Below are 21,895 nucleotides of genomic sequence, written 5' to 3' on the forward strand. Positions count from 1 at the left end.
GAAGGAAAAAGACTCAATATAAATCCAGTCTGGTTGGAGGGAGGACGGGAAGCGACGCAGGCACCTGACGGCAGCAGCAGCAGCAGCGACGCTACCTGTCACACATAGCCTGGAGCCAGGTCCTCCCAACCCCCTCGGAGACACTCTGTGTGTTAGCGTGCCGGCTGAACGACGGCCGCGCTGCGTGACCTGGAAACCGGTTCCGACGCGAAGCGAGACAGCCCAGTGGGAAGTGTCAGTTGGAAGGAGAGGAGCGGTGGCTACCGGTGGCTAGGGTACAGTACAGCACAGAGCTCCATGTGCCGGTTGCGTCTGACAACTCTGGCTCTCTCCCTCTCTCTAGTCTCTGTTTCTATTCCTCTCTCTCTCCCTCGCTCTCTCTCTGTTTCCCCCTCGCTCCGTGTGTCTGTGTGTCTCTCTCCCTCCCCTCCCCTCCCTCCCTCCCTCCCTCCCTCCCTCACAAAGGGTTACAGCCTCAGCCACGGGCTCCCAAGCACAGTGAATCAAACCACACGCTCGCCGACCAATCATAAGGCTGCAGCAGGCTGATGTAATCATTCCCACACAGACCTAAGCACTCAGACCCGGCGCGCACGCACACACACACACACACACACACACTCAGGCATGCACATACACACAGGCAAAATACACACACATACAGGCACATACACACAGGCAAAATACACACACACAGACACACACACTCAAGTGTACACAAGCGGGGAGGCTCCACTATACAGACGCACAGTCATGCACAGACACACAGGCTACTTTTTCAGGCGGCTCTAGCGAAGATCTCAGCTGTACACGTTTTTTTTTAAACCTTAAAGTGAGAGGGGGCTCACGCTCTGAACATGGGTATGAGGCGAGGTGGGGAGAGAGAGAGAGGGGGGAGAGAGGAGAGAGAGAGGGGAGGAGAGAGGGGGGAGAGAGAGGGGGGGGAAGGAGATAGAGAGAGAGAGAGGGGGGGGAAGGAGAGAGAGAGAGAGAGAGAGAGAGAAGGGGGGGGAAGGAGATAGAGAGAGAGAGAGAGAGAGAGAGAGAGAGAGAGGGGGAAGGAGATAGAGAGAGAGAGAGAGAGAGAGAGAGAGAGAGAGAGAGAGAGAGAGAGAGGGGGGGGAGGAGAGAGAGAGAGAGGGGGGGGGAAGAGAGGAGAGAGAGGGGAGAAAGGAGAGTGAGCGAGAGAGCGAAGGAGAGAGGGGAGAGAGAGTGGGGGAGAGGGAGAGAGAGGGGGAGGGGAGAGAGAGAGGGAGAGAGAAAGGGAGAGAGGGGGAGAGAGAGAGAAACAGAAATAGAAAGAAGAGGAAGAACACATGGACAAGGAAGGAGGGAGCTATATTGAAAATACCAAATCCAGTTTCTTTGCTTTTCCTCTTCAGCCAACAGCCCTGTTGGATGGGAGGGCCTTGTCTCGTTATCTACAGTTTTCTTCCTCCCCCCCCCCCCCCCCCCCTCTCTATTTCCCCTTCTCGTCCATTCTCTCCCCCCTTCAATCTCTCACTTCGTCTTATCGTCTCCCCCACTCTGTGGCACGACTTTGAACCCCCTCCCCAGGAACAAGACTCATTACAGAGCAAATGAAATAAAACTAACCTGGAGCACTTGAACTTTGCCCTCCTCCCCAAACATCCCCCCCCCCCCCCCCCCCACACACACACACACACACACACACACACACACACTCACGCACACACGCACACACACACACACGTACACACACAGACACCGTGTGCCAACATTCTTCCCTTCAACTGAACAAAAAGGGGAAAACTTCAGTCTTTCTCATGAAGCGTCAGAGAGACGTGCGTGAACACACACGCACGCACACGCGCGCACACACGCGCACACACAACCACAACCAGCCAACCCCACACACCCTGATCAGATAACTCAGATATCCACAAATCATTCCTTTTTATCTATCTATCAATCTATCTTTCTCTGAATCTACAGGTGCAGTCACGACTCTAGGCTGAATTCAGAGAGAGAGAGAGTCTGTGTGTGTGTGTGTGTGTGTGTGTGTGTGTGTGTGTGTGTGTGTGTGTGTGTGTGTGTGTGTGTGTGTGTGTGTGGTGGGGGAGGGGAGAGAAATGGTGAGGTGTAGAAAGAGAGCTGGGGGGCAGGGGGGGGGGCAAACACGCACAGTCACGCAAGTAGGTGCTCGGTCGAGGGAGATTGCATGGGGAGAGAGAAAACGAAAGAGAGAGAGAGGAAAGGAAACGGGAGAGAGAGAGGGACAGAAATGGAAAGAGAAAGAGAGGGCAAGAAAGAGGGGGGAGGGGGGAGAGAGAGAGAGAGAGAGAGAGAAGCCAGAGAGAGGCCAGGTTGGGGGAGGGGGAGGAACAGAAACCGGCCAGTGACACACAGCAGTAGAATGTGGACAGTGAATGACTCCTACTGTGTTAAACCATTTATCTCACCCAGACAGCTGTCTCTCCCACCCTCGGACCACCCCCACCTCTCCCACGCGCATGAGCGCACACACACACACTCACACACGTCCCCAGCTGACACACCTTCCGTCACGTCGCGGCCAGCGGGGAAAGCCCCCACCCCCTCTACCACCCTGACGTCCAGTCAAAGGGCTGGGGCCCAGCCGGCATAGCTAGCTGTAGCTGGCCGGTGTAGCCAGCTAGCTGTAAGCTAGCTGCTGCTCAGACACATGAATGAGTGGTTTGAGGTGTCTCCTCCTCGTTCGAGGTTAAACAGGACCCTGATTCGCACTTGCACACGACGTGACAGGTGGAAAAGTCTGGAAGATAATTACATCTGTCACGAAATTTGAGTTTTTCTTGTGGCAAAAGATCATGCTCTCGGGTCATCTGAAGACCCTGCCTAAACAGGCAAAGCTTTTTCCAAGTGTTGGAGCACAGGTAACACAGAAAGACCTTAACAGGCTGGTTGCAGGGTTTATATTTTCATTGACCATGAATCTAATAACAAGGTTTTGTTCTCATGTTAGCCAAAGGCTGTGTTTTGAAACTTGTTGCTACTGATTGCCCACTGATTGATCACCACAGCCTCCTTTATCCTGTTGGTTGTGGATTTATTGTTGTTTCCTATGGTTTTATATGCCGTTTTGTATACATGTATACAATAAACACAAGGTAAGGATAGAGCTTTAATGTTTGTCCATTTATCTACACAGTCAATTAAGAAACGGGAAAGTAAAGTAATTAGTAGTGAAGTTACTTTTCAAATGCAGTTACTAGTAAAGTAATCTTATTACAATTTACAGAAGTAACGAGTAATAAGTAACTAATTACTTTTTTGAGTAACTACCCCAACACCGACCGTGGCTAACTCATTCAATGAAAGCAATGTTAATTACAATTCAACCAACAATTGATTGGTGTCAACTCGATGCAAATCACCGTGAATACACTGTGGTAAATTCGGACCAGGCACAACTTAGGACTGACTTCGTTGGGCTAGACGTGAAAGACATTGAAAATTCCTTTCCAGGCTCAAATGATTTATATTCCTCAAGTGGTTTTCCATTTCTCAACGTTTTTTTCAAAACCGAGTTTGATTCAGAAATATTAGATAAATATTAAAAAGGCTGAGGCTACTTGAGTCACCAGCATTCGACAGCGAAAACAAAGTCACTCACCAAATTGTTGAAGCCGCGACGGCAATCTTACCGTCTCTCTGATTCAAACCTATGCTAAGATTTACATTTGTATATTGACGTAACGTTTCTTAATCTATCACCCAATGAAGTGGTTCTTTTTATAGGGTCTGAATGGAACGTGTATTCGGTCATAAGGAGCATAACAATAATAACGCTAATGGCTTGGTGAATGGTGAAGAGAGAGGAGGACTGAGGATGAGGAGGGGGGAGGAAGAGGAATAGGAGGAGGCGGCTCATCCTGTCTCCTGCATTGACCCTGGTGAGGACTGAGTCATGCTGTGTGCGTGCACTCGTGTCTCTGTGTGTGTGTGTGTGTGTGTGTGTGTGTGTGTGTGTGTGTGTGTGTGTGTGTGTGTGTGTGTGTGTGTGTGTGTGTGTGTGGGTGTGTGTGTCAGCTGACATGAGGTGAAGGAAAGGGGGGAGGAGGAGGAGGATGAGGAGGGAGGAGACACGAACACAGTTCATTCATGGCAGTCGGACATGGGAGAAGGTTCAGTCTGTTCCAGATCTGTCCTGTGCAACCGTGACATTACCGATTCCTGCTTTGGTGTTTCGTAAACATTTCAAACATTACAGAGTGCAAACGTAACCCGTTAGCAACTTCCAACTTATATATTTTGTGTTTGCGCATGCATCTTAAGTAATATTCTTAAAAACATGTTTGGTTAGGGACCGAGCGCAGAGCAAACAGTCAATAACGAGTACGCATCTTAGGTTAAAACATGTACTTAAAAAGGTTTGAATTATTAAGGAGACATCATGTGTAGGCGATTGCCAGTGTGTACTTTACAGTGAGGTTACAATGAGTAATGTTGTCCAACCTTGACATTACCAACAATGACACTTTGAGGTTGGGACCATACAAGGGCATTCACTTCTGTCCGTTTTCAGATACATTCATGGATAGATCTTCAACCTCTCCTGATTATTTTATATATATATATTTTTTTTTAAATAGAAGTTACTTCTGTGTGTTATACTGCACATCTGTATCTTGCACCCAATTAAGCCTGTGGAGATGGGTAAAGCCTCATTCTGTGGCCCAGTTCCAGGAAGTTGTTTTGATTCACTCCCATTACCCCATTCATCGACTTCAGTTAGCGTTTTACCTCTCTGGAGTTCTTTGTCATTTTTTCCTTTGATGACATTTTATTTAAATTGAATACATAGAATAGATAGATACATGGGTGGATGGACAGACAGACGGACGGACGGACGGACGGACGGACGGACGGACGGACGGACGGACGGACGGACGGACGGACGGACGGACGGACGGACGGACAGACAGACAGACAGACAGACAGACAGACAGACAGACAGACAGACAGACAGACAGACAGACAGACAGACAGACACCAAAGCAAGCCAGCTGCAGAAAGACAGAGACAGACAGACACAGTTACACTGAGGCCGCCAGACGGACAGAGAAAGACGGAGACGGACGGATGGACACAGAAAGACGGAGACAGACGGACGCAAAAACACTGAGACAGACAGACAGAGACGCAAAGACAGAAACACAGACATACGGACGGATAGATGAAGGAACACAGAGAGACAGATGCTCCCCATTGTGTGGTGCTGGAGAGACAGAGGGCTGGGGAGAGGAAGGAGGGAGGGGGGGCTCTCAGCCTCTCGGATGACTCAGGTCTGATAACAGCTCTATGATGTAATCCCCTTGGGAGCGTCTTGGAGCCTCGGGCAACTCACAGACACACACACACACACACACACACACACACACACAAAGAGACATGCGCACAAATGCCAAACACGCACAAACGCACACGCACACGCACAGAGACATTCGCACGAATGCCAAAAACACACACACACACACACACACACACACACACACACACACACACACAAAGAGATATGTGCACAAATGCTCAACATGCACACGCAGACACAGACATTCGCATGAATGCCAATCACACAAAAACACACACACACACACACACACAAACACAAAGAGGCATGTGCACAGAAGGCAAACGCACACACAGAAATACACGCACACACACAAAAACACACACATAGACGTGCTCACCACCACATAGACCTCATCCTTTTGTGTCTGCACGTACGCGGACACCGGAGTTTCTGTGCACACAGTGGGCCGAGACAGGGGGGGAGATGCACACAGTGTTCAGAGCACGGCAGCTGTCCCTCTGAACACACAAACACAAGGACAGAAGCACGCGCACACAGGGTCTGCACGCACACACGCCGGGGACAAACACACACACACACACATACACGGGCTGTAAATAAAGCACCTGGCAAACAGAAACTGCAATTAAGAGTGTGAGAAAACGTAGGCTTATTTAAACAGCAGGTAAGCACAAGTCACACATACCCGGACAGGGCCCGTTGCACGCACACACACAGACACACACAGACACAGACACACAAACCCACACACTCCGAACCTCTGACACGCAAAGAGGGTGATGTGTTCATGTCTACACTTTGAGGTAGGCTTCTATATATAGACCCACTTGGTGGTATTGCAAGAGCATTACGAGCAATTACATCAGATGCAGAATGTCCTGCAGTAGATCCCCTAACCCTCGGTTCTTAAAGCACATTAACCATTAGACCAGAGGAGCACCTTGCAGGACGCTACTGGAGAGCCGGCGAGATAATGTACAGGGGAGAAGGACGCCCGACTCTGGTGGATCCATATTGGCGATGGGGTCGGGGAAGGAGACTGGAGAAAGTGTAACATTGAAAGGAATAGGACATAATGCAACACATACATTCATTGGTTGGTATGTCTTCATTAACAAGGTGTCGGAGAAAGTCGTGCTGGATTTTGACCGCACGACTTTCAATCAAATCGACAAACCTTTTAAAATAGAAAGGGGTAGAGCGAGATAGAAGGGCAAGGGTGCATGCTTTAAATGTATTCATTTGTGTTGTCGTAAACGCCTCCACATGCAAGAATGCCATGGAGTGACCTCCATCTAGTTCTTCCAGTGGAAACCTCTTGCCCACAGGGAAATTCCTTACACACAGACACACAGACACACACACATATACATACAGAGAGAGAGAGAGAGACACACACACACACACACACACACACACACACACACACACACACACAAACACACACACACACACACACACACACACCTTTTTGGAGCTCATCCACAATTCTGTTCAGTCCATCAGCTGAGCCCATTAATCTTTCAGTACTAATATAATTTTCAAGGGAAAATAATATACCCTTCACACAGTGGCATTACACCATTCTTTCAGGATTATAATTCTACTTGGATGACGTAAATATATGCGTCTTAAGTTAATGAAGACATGGCAAATGTGATTCAATGACTGGATCTGGATTTGCGCCGATTTTAAGAACGACAAGTCCTCATCCTCTCTCGAAATAACATCCATGATTCCGACATTGTTTTTGTTAGTTCGCTTAAGCGTAGGGGTAAAGTAGTGTCTAATTTAACTGCACAGAAAGTATGTAAGGGTGTGCAAAATTACACACCCTTACACGATGACAAAACCCCAAACTAAACAATCTAATAAGTTCTACTTATTACAGAGATGGAGAGATCTATAGTGTGTGTGTGTGTGTGTGTGTGTGTGTGTGTGTGTGTGTGTTTGCGCGTGCGTGTGTGTGCGCGCATGGGTGAGGGTCTATGTGCATGTGTGCATTGCCAGTGGACATTTACATAAATGATGGCAAGGCTCCCGTTGCACATTGACAGTACAAAGTGACGTGCCATACTGTGGCCCTCGGCCAAGTCCCATCCCGGCAACTGCAACAGCCTTTTTTGCAGCAGGCCAGCCATGTTGCTGGGTTGGTTAGCCCACAGAGCGTGTTCTGTCTGTAAACAATGGAATCTTTCGGAGCCCTCGCATAACGGCAGAGAATGACGGTAGCCAATAGGCCCTGGATGCCACCCAAGTCAAATTTAGCAGCGCTGAACATGAATAGAGGTCAGCTTTCTTTTTTATCCCCATTCAAGCATAGCATTTAAAAGTTCATTATACTGGTGATGATGGAGTGGAAACTTGTGTTTACTTCGGAAAGAAAGCAAACAGAAACCCATTTGTTTTTCCGAACTTGTAGCCCAAATGAGGAATGTATGGCGTAACGATAAGCACATTTAAAAACGATTTAGAGACACATTTGATTATGAATCGTTATGTGCAGTATAGTGTGTATGAAGTGATATACAGAACTATGAAATGAATTATTCACTCATAAACCCAGGCCAAGAGATAATCTACATTTTTGATTGTTGTTATTCACCTAAAGATTCTTTACCACAAAAATAATCGTATAATCAAAAATAAACTTCTGGGACTAGCAAGCAGGGGAGCAACCGAAGATATGGGCTCAAGGAAAAAACATATAATTTGGCCGGACTACCTCAATAAAGTACATTTTCTGTAACCACACCTCGCTAGAACCAAATTAATCCATTCAAACTTAAAATGACTGCATTGGTATGATTTGAGCACTTTAGTAGCACAATTGAACTCAACAATACTTGATTCACAGACCATGAGCTAGGAAATTATGCACATGTAACGTTACACTCATTATACGTTTGCTAAACAACATATGGCCGCTAAGTGAACTGCAGCCTGTTTGAGCTAGGGCATTCAGAGCAATCATAAACTCATGTAAGCTAATCATATGCAAACGTTCCACAAATTATAAAGTTATGACAGATATTTATGTGAAAGAGCGAACATAATATATGAATGTATTTGACCAGAAGTGGGGAATAAAATGTCCATAAAATATCTCAATAGATTTAGCAAGAATAAATGATGTGCATCTCTAGACATTCTCCGAAGAGATTTTCAATAGAGAACGAGCCTAGCTAGCTTGGACCATTAGCAATTCATTTGTTCTGCTTTTTAATAATGCATGAATTTATGTATGGATCCAGACATCCTTTACTCTCTGCCCACACACATAATTACTAGCAGAAGACAATATACGTATGTAACGTAAAAACTTAGTCAGCCATCTTGTAATGTCCGACGAGGAAACTGAATCGTTTCAAATGTAAACCTTTTGTTCAAATACGTATTTAGGGCCCCTATCAGTCAAGGGCCATTGCAAACAACCTAAGTACTGCAGCTCTGGAAGCAAAGGTATGTGTTTGGTCACATTTACACAATCTTAATCAAGCGCCTCCTCCTCCACCTTCCTCTTACATTCCCACGGGAAAATGTGTCACATTGTGGATGTAATATACTTCATGAATACAATTTCAACTTATAATTAAATTCATGTCGCAGCTGGATGACAGCAATAAATGTTTGCTTGTTGCACTGATTTCGGAGCCATTCAGCTTACAATAGATCTAGGCTTTCTGTTTTGCTTGTTGTTTAAAGTATTGTATTTAAAGTTAGCATTGCATGTCTCTCTTTAGCTTTCTTTTACACATGTGTGAGATCATTAGTTATTCATACCCAAGGGAAGCTATTCCGTATGATACATGGCCATACACAAAGTGTTCCTGGGAGAGAGAACTATTCCGAGGAGGGGAACACCTCACACCATTAGGGTGTCAAGAGAGCTAGCCAAACCAACCAAACTGTCTAGCTAGCTAGCCAAACCAAGCAGACAGCCAATGTCTGTACTTTTTTCGGGATAACACAGCGCATACTTGTACAAAACGTTCAGAACTAGGAAGAATTTCTTCCCGGTGATGCCATTATTAGAATATAATCCAGTTTCCCTGTTTTTCCCATTAATTGTAACAATCTCAACACTATCCCAGCACATTGAGTTGAGACATCAGTGTCAGTACTCAATCCATGAAATGTCGTCTCCTGTTGGTAAATAAAGTCACAAATTGCCTTTATTTATCTCCCTTTTATCTCTATTGTTTATTCCCCCCCCCCCCCCCTTTATTCTTGATCCCTGTGCGTGCACCGCAGCTTAGGAAACCCGAGCCGTCCTACTTTCACCGAGAGAGAAGACGACATTCAGAGGGAAGAGAGATTGAGAGGGAGGGAGGGGGAGATAGAGAAGTCAGATAGAGAGGGAGGGAGACAGTGTGGCATACAGAAGACGTCGAAACGGACAGAAATTAAAGAGACAGGGCGAGAAAAGAGAGAGAGAGAGAGAGAGAGAGAGAGAGAGAGAGAGAGAGAGAGAGAAAAGGAGATGCAGTCTTCATGACCTAAATGAGTGGAGCTGATCTGCTCAGCTCTTGGCCAGATGATTTGCCAGTAGGCAGCGAGACATTGCACTCTTTGTTAAGCAGGCACGCAGGCACGCACGCGTGTGCACACACTCGAAAACGCACGCACACACACAAATACACACAGACACACGCGCGTGCATGCATGAACACACACACACGCACGCACGCACACGCGCACAATCACACATACACGCACACACTCACACGCACACACCCTACATTAGCGTGCATTGTCACACATAAACACACATACCTAACGTGAAAGCTACTTTCAGCAAGGCCAAAGTTTCTTTGTTGCACAACTGCAAAGCTGGCGGCCGTGATGATCATATCTGAGTGACCAAATAATTGTCAGATGTGACAACAGAACGTTTTTTTCCGGTCTTTCATGATGATTTCTGTCTTCACGAGGCTAGTGTGTAGATCCTTCAAATACAGTAATATATAAATGATCGTATGGAGATTGATCACTGGCTGGAACAATACGGACAGACATTCATTGATATCTATTGGACACATTTTAAACAACATAACAATACGTGCCTCCCTTGTAATCTCGAGATGAAAGTGTGGAAAGTCACATCAAAGCACTGCTGTTCTGAGTTAGGGCACACAACCCATGGCCTATATTCACCCCCTCCTCTCTTCTCTCTCTCTCTCTCTTTTTTTTAAGTTTTCTAACTTAAACCGTTTCACACGCTATATGTGACAATGTGCATCTTTGACGTTGTTGGAGAGAGAACGAGAACGAGAGAGAGAGAGAGAGAGAGAGAGAGAGAGAGAGAGAGATAGCACCAAAGAGAAAGAGGCATAGAAAGAGAGAAAGAGAAAGAGGAAGAGAAAAAGAGAGATTATTTTCCAGCGCTTATTTGATGTTGGTTTGTTCCTGTGGATGCATGTGTATGTACGCATGCATGCGTGCGTGTGCCCATGCATGCAGGCATGCTTGCGTGCGAGAGGCTGTGTCTTTGCAGCAGGTTTTAGCTAGCAGGTTTAGCTAGCAGGTCTACCTAGCAGGTCCGGGCATGTTTCCATTTAGTAGCCAGGGATAAATGAGGCCTTGACACATGAGATGTTCCAGACTCCACCACAACCTGCCTGGCAGCGCTCCAGCCAGCGCTCAGTCCATATGGGCCGAACCATTTGTATATCAAGGACCTGAACACTCTTAATCTCAGCCACTTAACGGCACGGCAGTGTCCTCATGATGTGTGTGTGTGTGTGTGTGTGTGTGTGTGTGTGTGTGTGTGTGTGTGTGTGTGTGTGTGTGTTTTGTATGTGTTGATTGAGTGCATGCTCAGGTTGGTGTGTATGGGACTAGGAAAAGGCTAATTGTTTAGATTCCTGGCGGTGAAGTTTCAATCGCTAAAATGGTAAGCCAAAAAGTCGGCAGACTTTCCAACATAGAACGCACACACTCACACACAGGCACACAGTGTAAACAGTACAAATTATAACTTTCAGCTGGAACACTTACAAATTAACGCAATTGCTTGCAAACTTTGGCATGCAAACCGGAAAGTGTGTGTGCGTTTGAGTTTGTGTTTGTGTGCATGTAGATTAAGAGACAGTGCGGTGCTCTGCACTGCACATGGCCACCTGTAGAACACATCAACGCCAGAGTTGGGAAACAGGGATCCAGCAAGAACACGTGTACGGAGGTATGGAGTGAAATTGATGCCAAAAGTATTGTCAGCATAAAAAATAAGTTCTAGCTTTGTGGTGTATATGGTTCTCTTTATAAAAGAAAAAAAACTAAAAGAAGAAATATTTTATTGGGTGAATTGTAAACAAAAAGATTATGGTCCCAAATATAACAAAAAAAATAGTTTTTTTATCCCGAGTTGCCGATGGAGGCTATATCCTTGCCGACGCAAGCTCCTAAATCAGCCAATGATAAGCCAGGCTGGTAACTGCGAGGTCAGCGGGGTGAAAGGACAACCATCATTCATTCAAGGTGCTAACTCATGCGTCCAACCTAGCCACCCGCTGGATCATCTACTGGCTTGGCTGCTCATTAGCTTCAAAGGCTGCCAACTAACCTGCCGGGATTTTCCAGTGGGTTGCTAGCACCGGGAGCTAATGACCAGCCAAGCAATGAGCTGTTCCAGTGGGTTGCTAGCCCCGGAAGCTAATGACCAGCCAAGCCATGAGCTGTTCCAGTGGGTTGCTAGCCCCGGAAGCTAATGACCAGCCAAACCATGTGCTGTTCCAGTGGGTTGCTAGCCGAGGAAGCTAATGACCAGCCAAACCATGAGCTGTTCCAGTGGATTGCTAGCCGAGGAAGCTAATGACCAGCCAAACCATGAGCTGTTCCAGTGGGTTACTAGCCCCGGACGCTAATGACCAGCGAAACCATGAGCTATTCCAGTGGGTTGCTAGCTGGGAAGCTAATGACCAGCCAAACCATGAAATGTTCCAGTGGGTTGCTAGCCCCGGAAGCTAATGACCAGCCAAGCCATGAGCTGTTCCAGTGGGTTGCTAGCTGAGGAAGCTAATGACCAGCCAAACCATGAGCTGTTCCAGTGGGTTACTAGCCCCGGACGCTAATGACCAGCGAAACCATGAGCTGTTCCAGTGGGTTGCTAGCTGGGGAAGCTAATGACCAGCCAAACCATGAAATGTTCCAGTGGCTTGCTAGCCCCGGAACCTAATGACCAGCCAAACCATGAGCTGTTCCAGTGAGTATCTTGCCGCGGCGTGCTACTACTGTCAGCAAAGCCAGTTTTTGATCCAGCGGCTGGCTAGGTTAGACGCATGGGTAACCACCTTGGTCCAACAAATAGTAGGGTTCTCATTTCCAACCACCTAAGTTACCAGCAGCGGCTTATCATTGGTCGGATCAGTAGCTGGCCTCGGTAAGGATATGGCCTTGGCCTTTAGTCTTCATTTACACCCTTAACCTGCACTATAGTGCATGCCTTCAGTCAGGGAGGTAAACACGGTGCATACTAATGAGGCATTTGTCGAGATGACCAATAAAGTCTCACCCTTCCCTTTACCTCGCCTCCACATCAAAATCATTGCGTAACCCTAAGCCATAGTTATCGTGAGAAATATAATTGTCCTCGTACAAAACGGCGTTACATGACTGACAAGAATAATTGTGATTGCATTTGTTATTTTTGTTTACGTAACTTTTTTGCTAACGATTCAGAGAAATGTGGTGGTTTTTTTTGGATGACTAGAAACATTTCCACATCCATGCTTAAGATTGATTTTTTACACCGACTTTTTGCAGCAATTTGTCTCGTGTAAACACACTCACACCCACGAAGCAATGCCAGCCACTGAAACACATTATTACAAGCAATGATAATTTGAATCTTGGTGGGCAATATTTGCATACATGGAAAATAAAACTGTCTGTATATGGCTCTAAATGTGTGTGTGTGTGTATATAAATATGTGTGTGTTTGTATGTGTGTGTGCGCACAATCAAATAAGAACACATGCCCTGTCATTATTTTTACTATTGCAAGCGTCTATCATTTTGTTTGCAAATTGCGAGTGCACACATACATGCAGAGAATCCAAGACACACCACACCAAAACACACACACCCACACACACACCCACATACACCCCACTGGTTGGCGTGTGTGGTCTGCAGCACAAACAGCGGGAGGCTGTGTTCCAACACACTTAACCCATCAGCCATTCCACTTACAGTGGAAAAAGTTGCCCTTTGACCCCAGGACTCATTCCAGCATTAAAGGAGGGAGAGAGTGAGAGAGAGAGAGAGAGAGAGAGAGAGAGAGAGAGAGAGAGAGAGAGCACATGGCCTCTCTTAAGCACAGAGAGAGAGAGCGGGGAGTGAGCCAGTGATAGAAGGAGAGAAAGGGGGGAGAGAGAGAGTGATGGAGAGAAAGTGACAGAGAGAAGGATAAATAAATAATGATAAAAGGAGGGGGAGAATGAGAGAAAGAAAGAGGGAGGGAGGAAAGGAAATGATAGATGGAGAATGATAGAATGAGAGAGAGAGAGAGAGAGAAAAGAGAGAGAATGAAAGAGAAAGGGGGAGAGAGCGATGGGGAGAGATGGTGGAGAGAGGGAGCAAGAGCGCGAGAGCCAACAAGAGGGAGAAAAAGAGGGAGGTAACATATTTCTAAAAGATGAATGGGCACAGTGTTGGCTCCAATGTCACATGTTGGGCCCCAGTTTTGTGTTAGTTCCATATTGAGACGACCACATCCCACGGCGGCTGTCCTCCCTTAATGTAACACATGGAGGGTGGGGCAGACATTAGCAGGAGCCACCTGTGGGGCATCGTTAACCCGCAAGCACTCCAACTCGACCTTGTGATCAAACGTGCATTCGTTCAGTACAACGGTTCCTTCTGATCAATATATTTGATTGGAAAGGAGACATTCCACGTGTGCGGATGGAGAGACTACAGCACTGGGACTTTTCACCTTGCATGTATCACTCCGCCTTACAGATGTTTTTAATAAAACGTTAATTAGCCTACGTGAACTATATACTGTATGTATAAAAAAGCTGTTAACACGCTGGAATCACACATGCCACCAACACGGCTGTCGACAGACTCTTATTGCACTGGTTGCACGATAAATGGAAACATACCGATAAATGTACATGATATAAAGTGAGGTAACGTTTAGACCTAGGCAAAGTAGCAAGCTAGCAAAATGTGTAAGTGTTGCTTGGCAACAGGCCAGTCCCAGTCCGGCTACGGAACCTGTTGGTGCTGGTGGAGCCAAATGAATAATTCATAAACAGACAAATCATAATCTGTAGTGGCTTAATGTTAAACTATAAATGGTGCTTGTACGACTGTCCAAGCAACATCACACTCGAGGTTATGATGTTGTAGGGACTTAATATTTATATACACTTAGTGTCGGAGTTAGGGATTACTATCTCAGAAACTTTGGCCTGCTCGGTCAAACCTGCGGTTGAATCACCTTCATGCTGCTAGTCAGTATAACAGCGATCCCTCTGATATTGTTTATTAAATATTCCTCTCTCACCCCCTCCACTTCTCTTCACCACGAACACACATCGCATTGCGTGCCGGCCATCAGATGCCTGTATGTTGTACACACAGGCAGGAAGCAATCACAGATGAACAGTACACTAGAGTATAAACGTCTATGTTCACATCATGCTGCTGCAAGGTGTGTTGCAACACTATCCAGAACACACGAGTCCAATCCCCCGACAGACCCCCCACACAAATAATCACTTCTACGCGCCGTCTTCTCACACACACACATACGCATACACACACACGCACACGCACACGCACGCACACACACACACACACACGCACACACACACACACACACAGCAGCCCCATGTTAACGGGAGTGTTACTCTAAGGGAGAACGTTAAAAAGCGTGTCAAGAACACCTATAGAACTGCACAAGATAATGTCCCTGCATTCCATGAGTTTGTATAGGATGTCATTCTTTTCAGATTTACAAAAAAGCATCGGGACGGCCTAGCCAAAATCCCCATCACCACCACCACCCATCACTCCATAGTCTTTCTTTAGATCTACACAATTCAATAAATCCCTTCTTTGATCCCTGTCAAAGGGAAACCATCAAGGCTCGAGTTCAGATGATTTAGTTTTTATCTACTTCAATGGCAGTATCTGTCCCGTTGCTCAACCAAGCAGAGAGCAGACACTGTGTCTGTCTCTCTCAGACTCTGTGGCTGTCTGTCTGTCTGTCTGTCACACACGCAGAGCATACCCCATAGAGCACGGAGGTAGAGCGGGGGTACAAACTACGAGCACAGCCCCTGGAGGATGGGAAACTCAATAAAATAATGGTGAGAAACATCTCCTCAGCAGTCGAGCCGGCAGGCTGGCTCACATGCAACAGTTTCAAGGAGAGAGAGAGCACGGAAGGAATGGAGTGAGGAATAGAGAAGCAGCACCCGGAACGATCAAGGGTTCAACCGCAGGCTCATATCTTTTCCTTTTTTCCACATCTTATTCTTCTTTCGGATTTCCTCCGAATTTTGTCACTGAGTGACGTAAGCGAAATTCAGGAGAAACCTGTCCGGTCGGAACCGCGGAGCCACGCGATCGTACGCCTTAATTACTCGTTACAGAGGGATCAACCACGGATCAACCACATGTCTGACGGACAGCATGCAACACACACACGCACATACGCACACAGACACACACAAACACACACATGCAAACACACAAACATGCAAACACACACACACACACACGCAAACACACACAAACACACACACACGCACGTGCAAACACACACACGCAAACACACACGCACATGCAAACAAACACAAACACACACAGGCACACACAAACACACACACAAACACGCACACACACACACACACAGACACCACACACACACCTACAGGCAGAATGGCAGACAGACACACAGAGCAATTAGTCAGATTTCTAGGAAGGCGGGCGGTGCCTGATGACAGTTCTCTGCGGCCGTGTCTCAGGAATGGGACGGGACCACTCCGCCTTAGACGCTCAAAGGTGCTGAATTGAATTTCCAGCGAAACAGAGGGAAAACCGCAATGAGACATACTTTCCATTGCCATTACAATGGCAAGGCAGTGCCAGTGCTGTAAATAGTTTACAGAACTCCCAAAGACAAGCCCACCAGGACGTGTACAGCATGCGTGCGCACGCACACACACACACACACACACACAGGCGCACACATGCTAACAGATGGGAAAGAATGGCAATGCAAACACAGACATGCATGTGCAAGTTTATACAAACAACTGTGCTCACGCATGCCATGGGCAGTTTGCACACAAACCCCCCCACACACACGGACAGGCACACATGCACACACACGCACACACAAAAACACAAGCACAGACACATACATATGCACACACACAAACACACACACACACAAACACATGCACAGACACACACACACATACAGACACAGACACACACACACACAAACACATGCATATACACATACACATACACATGCACACACACACACACGCACACACACACACACACACACGCACACAAACAAAGAGGTAAACTTCTCTATGTTCAATAATGCATCATGGTTGCTATTTTGTGCTGGTCCGATGCCAGCATCTTGAGTTCGATGCATAGCTGGACTGTATAATTACACCGAAGAACAACATTGTATGAACCTCTTAAAACACCTCTCTATGTCTCTGTGTCTCTATGAGCGCAGACTGCTTTTCAGGTTGATAAGAGTCTTTCGGCTAGCTGCCTGGTAATTATCTTTTTACATAAGACTGGAACTGCGCAAAGAATTGCCAATGAACAGATTCAAAGATAAACAACAATAGGAACGCTGATAAAAAAATAACTAAGACAAATGAATGAACATGAAAGGAGGTCATTCTAAAAGAACTTTAACTTACGGTCTCTGCCTTTAAAGTTTCAACAGGGAGAAGGCTGAGGGCCGAGACATGATGCTTCATCCATCTCCATTACTATCAATACTACTATTCATTATTAATGCGTGCATTTAAAGCTTTTATTGTGACGAGGTGCCATTACCCTCCATGTTAAAGCTAAGAGTCAGTGAAACCAGAGAAACTTGGTCAAAGGCCGGTGATCGGATACTTTTATTGTGACATTTTCTTTGGTGTGATCATGGAAATAAGATACTTGGGTTTTGTTTCCTGTTCAGCCCTTTGAAAGATTTGTTCAGGTAAGCCTAGGTCGTAGCCGGTATTAACTCTATGCTAACTCCTGCGTTTTCGTATTATTGGAGTAGCAAAGCACTTAGCATGGTGTAGCATCTTGCCCTAGCTTTTTTCTTTTTTGCATACTGAGAATGGGTTAATCGAGCGATTGTTAGTACTTGGCACTTGGTTCTATGAAAATCCTTACTGTATTGACAGCAATATATTGTACTTAATACTGTACTGACAGCGATAAAATGTACTTATTGTAAGTCGGTTTGGATAAACGCGTCTGCTAAATGCCCCTAAATGTAAATGTTCTCCATCTTGATATATATTTCTTTACTTTATTAAAAATAAATCCGGTTTCCTCAACTTCGGCACAACTTCTACCGAGCACCACGTGTAAACAAAATGCTTTCGCCGTTCAGCGCTGAAGCCGGGAACCGAGGTAAGTGTTTAAACCACGACTCAGCTCAGCACTGTGTGTCTCTTCCCCGCAGCATGCATGACCTTTCCCTACGAACAACAAACGCTCAAAACGCGCCCGGGATCCTAACAGATTACCCGTTTTAACTGGCTCATTTACGTAACCGTAACTCGAGCCCCTGATAATTTACAGCCGCCACCGCAGAGCGTCCCCTTTGATGCCGAAGTAAACAGTCACCCGATCGCCCGGTACCCCGGCAGATTTATCGGCTAATTTCCGCCCTCCGTGTCGGTCGCTACTAGTTTAGTCTCTGCGTCGCGGGGGACTGTAAATCCGTCTCTGCGTGTGGTAGCGGGGGGGACCGAACCCAAAGTGGGCAGTCTATGATCACCCAGCGTCAGAGCTATAACTGTCAACCCGTGGTGGATAACAGCCAGGGAGCGGGGGCTGAATTTATGGGATGAATCTGCCCTTGTGTTCCTGTAAACGGGGTGTATTACTGTAACCCGCGCTGGCCCGCATATGAGGGCCATTAAGGGTTTTTGATGTGCTGTTTGCAGGGACACTCCCTTCCAGGAATCAACACAGCGGCCATGTTTGTTCACCGATGAATACCGGGAGACGAGCTCCCGTGTATGCACACACACACACACGCAAACGCACACTCATACACACGCGCGCGCACACACACACACACACACACGCAACCACATGCAAACAGACACAGAAAGACACACATCCTTCCCGTACATGTCCAAGCACAGAGAGCCGGCAAACTGTTGCGGACACACACACACACAGACACGCACATCCACACACACAGACACGCACACCCACACACACACAAACACACACACACACACGCACACGCACACACACAAACAGACACACTTGCCGTAACTGTCCAATCACTGTCCGAGAGCCGGCCGAGTGTCGCGTCACATGCACGCCTACGTTCAGTCTGAGCGCCTCGGATGAGTAACTAATGTGCAGCAGATGGAAAAAAAAACAGAAGAATTCCTGAAGCTAATGTCCAACAGACCACTGACCGATTTTGCAACCAAGCATCTAAAAATAGATGCTGGGGGTAGGAGGGGAGGAGAGAGAGGGGGGGGGGGGGGGGGGGGGGAGAGAGGGGGGGTGGTGTATATAATGCCAGATACGTGTCAATTAGCCCAGTCACTACAGGACACATGGCCGGAAATGCAAAAAAATACAAAGTGTGTACAAAGTTTGACAACTCAAGCTGTGGCTCCATCAGACAATGCGAACGGGGAACCTGAGGCCAAGCCCAGTGGGCTGGTTTTCATCGCTCTCCCCGCACGATCTTGATACCATTAACATTTCTTGTTCTTTCCCCGACTCGTTTCGAATCAAAAGGAATGTCTTACACAAACTCCCACACTCGGGGAGAATGTGTGAAATGTTCCATTCCATACTCCTCGCACAGCCCCCCACATCTCCCCCCCATCGTGCGTCCATCTGTGTGACGGGGAGGGGGGCGGTGGGGGTCTCCTGACTTACATAGGTGCCGCTGCGGGGCTCCCCGGGGGGCAGGGACCCAGGGCAGAGCACCGGGGAGCTGGCCGGGCTGCAGAGCTCCGGGAAGGGGTTGGGGATGGCGGGCAGCGAGGAGGTCCTCAGCTGCTCCTCCTGGAGCCTCCTGGGGAGAACAGGGTAGGAGGAGATCAGAGTCAACAGGCAGGGAGGGGACGGAGGCAGGGTTTAGAGGTGGGGGGGGGATCTGACACACGGGTCTATACACGTGAAGACACGCGTGGGAGTACACACGCAGAAAGACACGGGATGAACAAAAGTTGCATGATTACACACGCACGCACACAGGATACATTTGAACACACACATAATACATTTGAAGACACACACACACAAACACAACACGCCTGCATACACACACACCCACGTATAGAATACATTTGAACACACACACACACACGCGTTCACAGTGCACTCACACACACACTCACAGAATAACTTGAACAAATGCACAGAATACACCTGAACACACACACGCATGCATACACACACACTCACACAAACAGAATAAAGTTGAACACACACACACACCCATGCACACAGACATACACACATACACAATCCACTTGGACACATAAAACTTTAACACATCCACACACAAACACACACGCTACACAGACACAGACACCAACAGTGTGAACCTCAACCATCCTCAGTGTCCGCTACTTTTCACCGTGACCTCAATGCATCTCCCGGCCTGACGTTCATCCTTCAGTGGCGTTCAAACTTTGTGTTCAACTTCAAACTATAACACACAACCACCACCAGCCCCAACACAGTGTCGACCGCCCGGCGTAATCAGTGCCTCAAAGCCCCTGGAGCTACGGGTGTGTGTGTGTGTGTGTGTGTGTGGGGGGGGGGGGGAGTGGAGGACAGGAAGCCTCGCGTGGAGACACGGGTAGGGATGGAGGTGGAGGAGGAAGCGTCGGCGAGCTGCCTCTGATCTCCTTCTAATGAACACAATATCCTCGCCGGCGGGAACCACGGGACCAGCCCGCTCATCCATATTACATCTTTCTTTCTTTTGGTTCCTTCTATTTCATTTTATTTCACCCGTTTCCGCGGCTTCAGATGAGGCGCGTGTGTGAAGCTCTTCAGGAAGGGGGAAGGCTGAACGGGCCGGTTGGTCATCCGATTTTGGATATTGAATTATTAAAACCGAAGAAAGGAAAAAGTTTGGCAGGGAGTCACGTGAAATGCGAGGCGAGCCTTGAAGACGTGCCTACTATTTCCTCTCTCTCTCTCTCTCTCTCTCTCTCTCTGCCGCTCCCCCTCTCTCCTGCACAAGCGCTGTCTGTCTCTGAAGAATCCAGTAAGTTCAAAAGGGAAGAGGCCGTTTGATGTTCGCCCCATCCCAGGCAGAGACGGGGTGATGCAGGGGTCAGCCCTGAATAATAACAAGTTCAGAGCTCGCTTCTCTCTCCTCTCCCTATGTGTGTGAGTGTATGTGTGTCTGTGTGAGTGAGTGTGTGTGTGTCTTATTCATCAGTTTGGTTTAAAGGCATATGCACACAAATACAGTGCATGAAATGTATGAACGCACAGGGAGTCCCGACTCCATAGCATGATGTAATGCTAATGTATGTGCCCCTTTTTTGCATTTGAACAGCCTTTGTGTATGTGTGTACTCACTCTGTGTTTGTGTGTCTGCGTGTGTGTGCGCAGAGCATTGTGCAACCAGTGTGTGGGTGCTAGGTTGAGTGTGTATATATAAGTATGTGTGGGTGTGTGAACGCGCTTTGTGTGTGTCTGCATGTTTGTGTATGTGTGTCTGTATATATATACATTCATGAGTGTGTGTGTGTGTGTGTGTGTGTGTGTGTGTGTGTGCGCAGAGCATTTTGCAGCCAGTACTGCTGCCTCTTTGTCTCCAGCTGGTAAGGCGGCCTGAGATAAAAAGACAGTGACAAGGAGGGGGTCATCCAGGGGCTAGAGATAATGAGCCAGCTCCAACCGTTCCCCGAATTATCCAGCGGCAACACATTTAAATAATAATCATTTCAAAAGGAATGAAAGTACTCAGACACACACACACACCAACACAGGGAATATGTGCAGCATGTTGAAGAAAAGTAGAAAATTTGTGTGTCTGTGTGTGTGTGTGTGTGTGTGTGGTGTGTGAGAGAGAGAGAATACGAAAGAGAGAATGAGTATGTGCTTGTGAGTGTAAGCGTGAGTGAGTGAGTGAGTGAGTGAGTGAGTGAGTGAGTGAGTGAGTGAGTGAGTGAGTGAGTGAGTGAGTGAGTGGTTTAGTGAGTGAGAGAGAGAGAGAGAGAGAGAGTGTGTGTGTGTACCTGGCATGCTATGCATGTGTGTGCGTGCGTGCACATGCGGTAACTGGCATGCTATGTACGTGTGTGTGTGTGCGTTCGCGTGCGTGTTCCTGGCATGCTATGTGTGTGTGTGCGTGTG

At 47.2% G+C, this 21,895-nt stretch overlaps 1 protein-coding gene across 3 annotated transcripts in view; it reads right to left on the reverse strand.

Moving 5' to 3' along the window:
- LOC307072835 (growth factor receptor-bound protein 10-like) overlaps positions 1-21,895 on the reverse strand; it is a 69,695-nt gene that overhangs the window by 17,339 nt on the left and 30,461 nt on the right. For all 3 annotated transcript variants that reach the window (XM_079732349.1, XM_079732348.1, XM_079732347.1), the window contains exon 5: positions 19,451-19,589. In XM_079732349.1, the coding sequence (XP_079588475.1) occupies positions 19,451-19,589 (139 nt within the window). The remainder of the gene's footprint in view (positions 1-19,450; positions 19,590-21,895) is intronic.

This window comes from Pollachius pollachius (genome assembly GCF_949987615.1).
Source record: "Pollachius pollachius genome assembly, chromosome: 1".
Classification (NCBI taxonomy): Eukaryota; Metazoa; Chordata; class Actinopteri; order Gadiformes; family Gadidae; genus Pollachius; species Pollachius pollachius.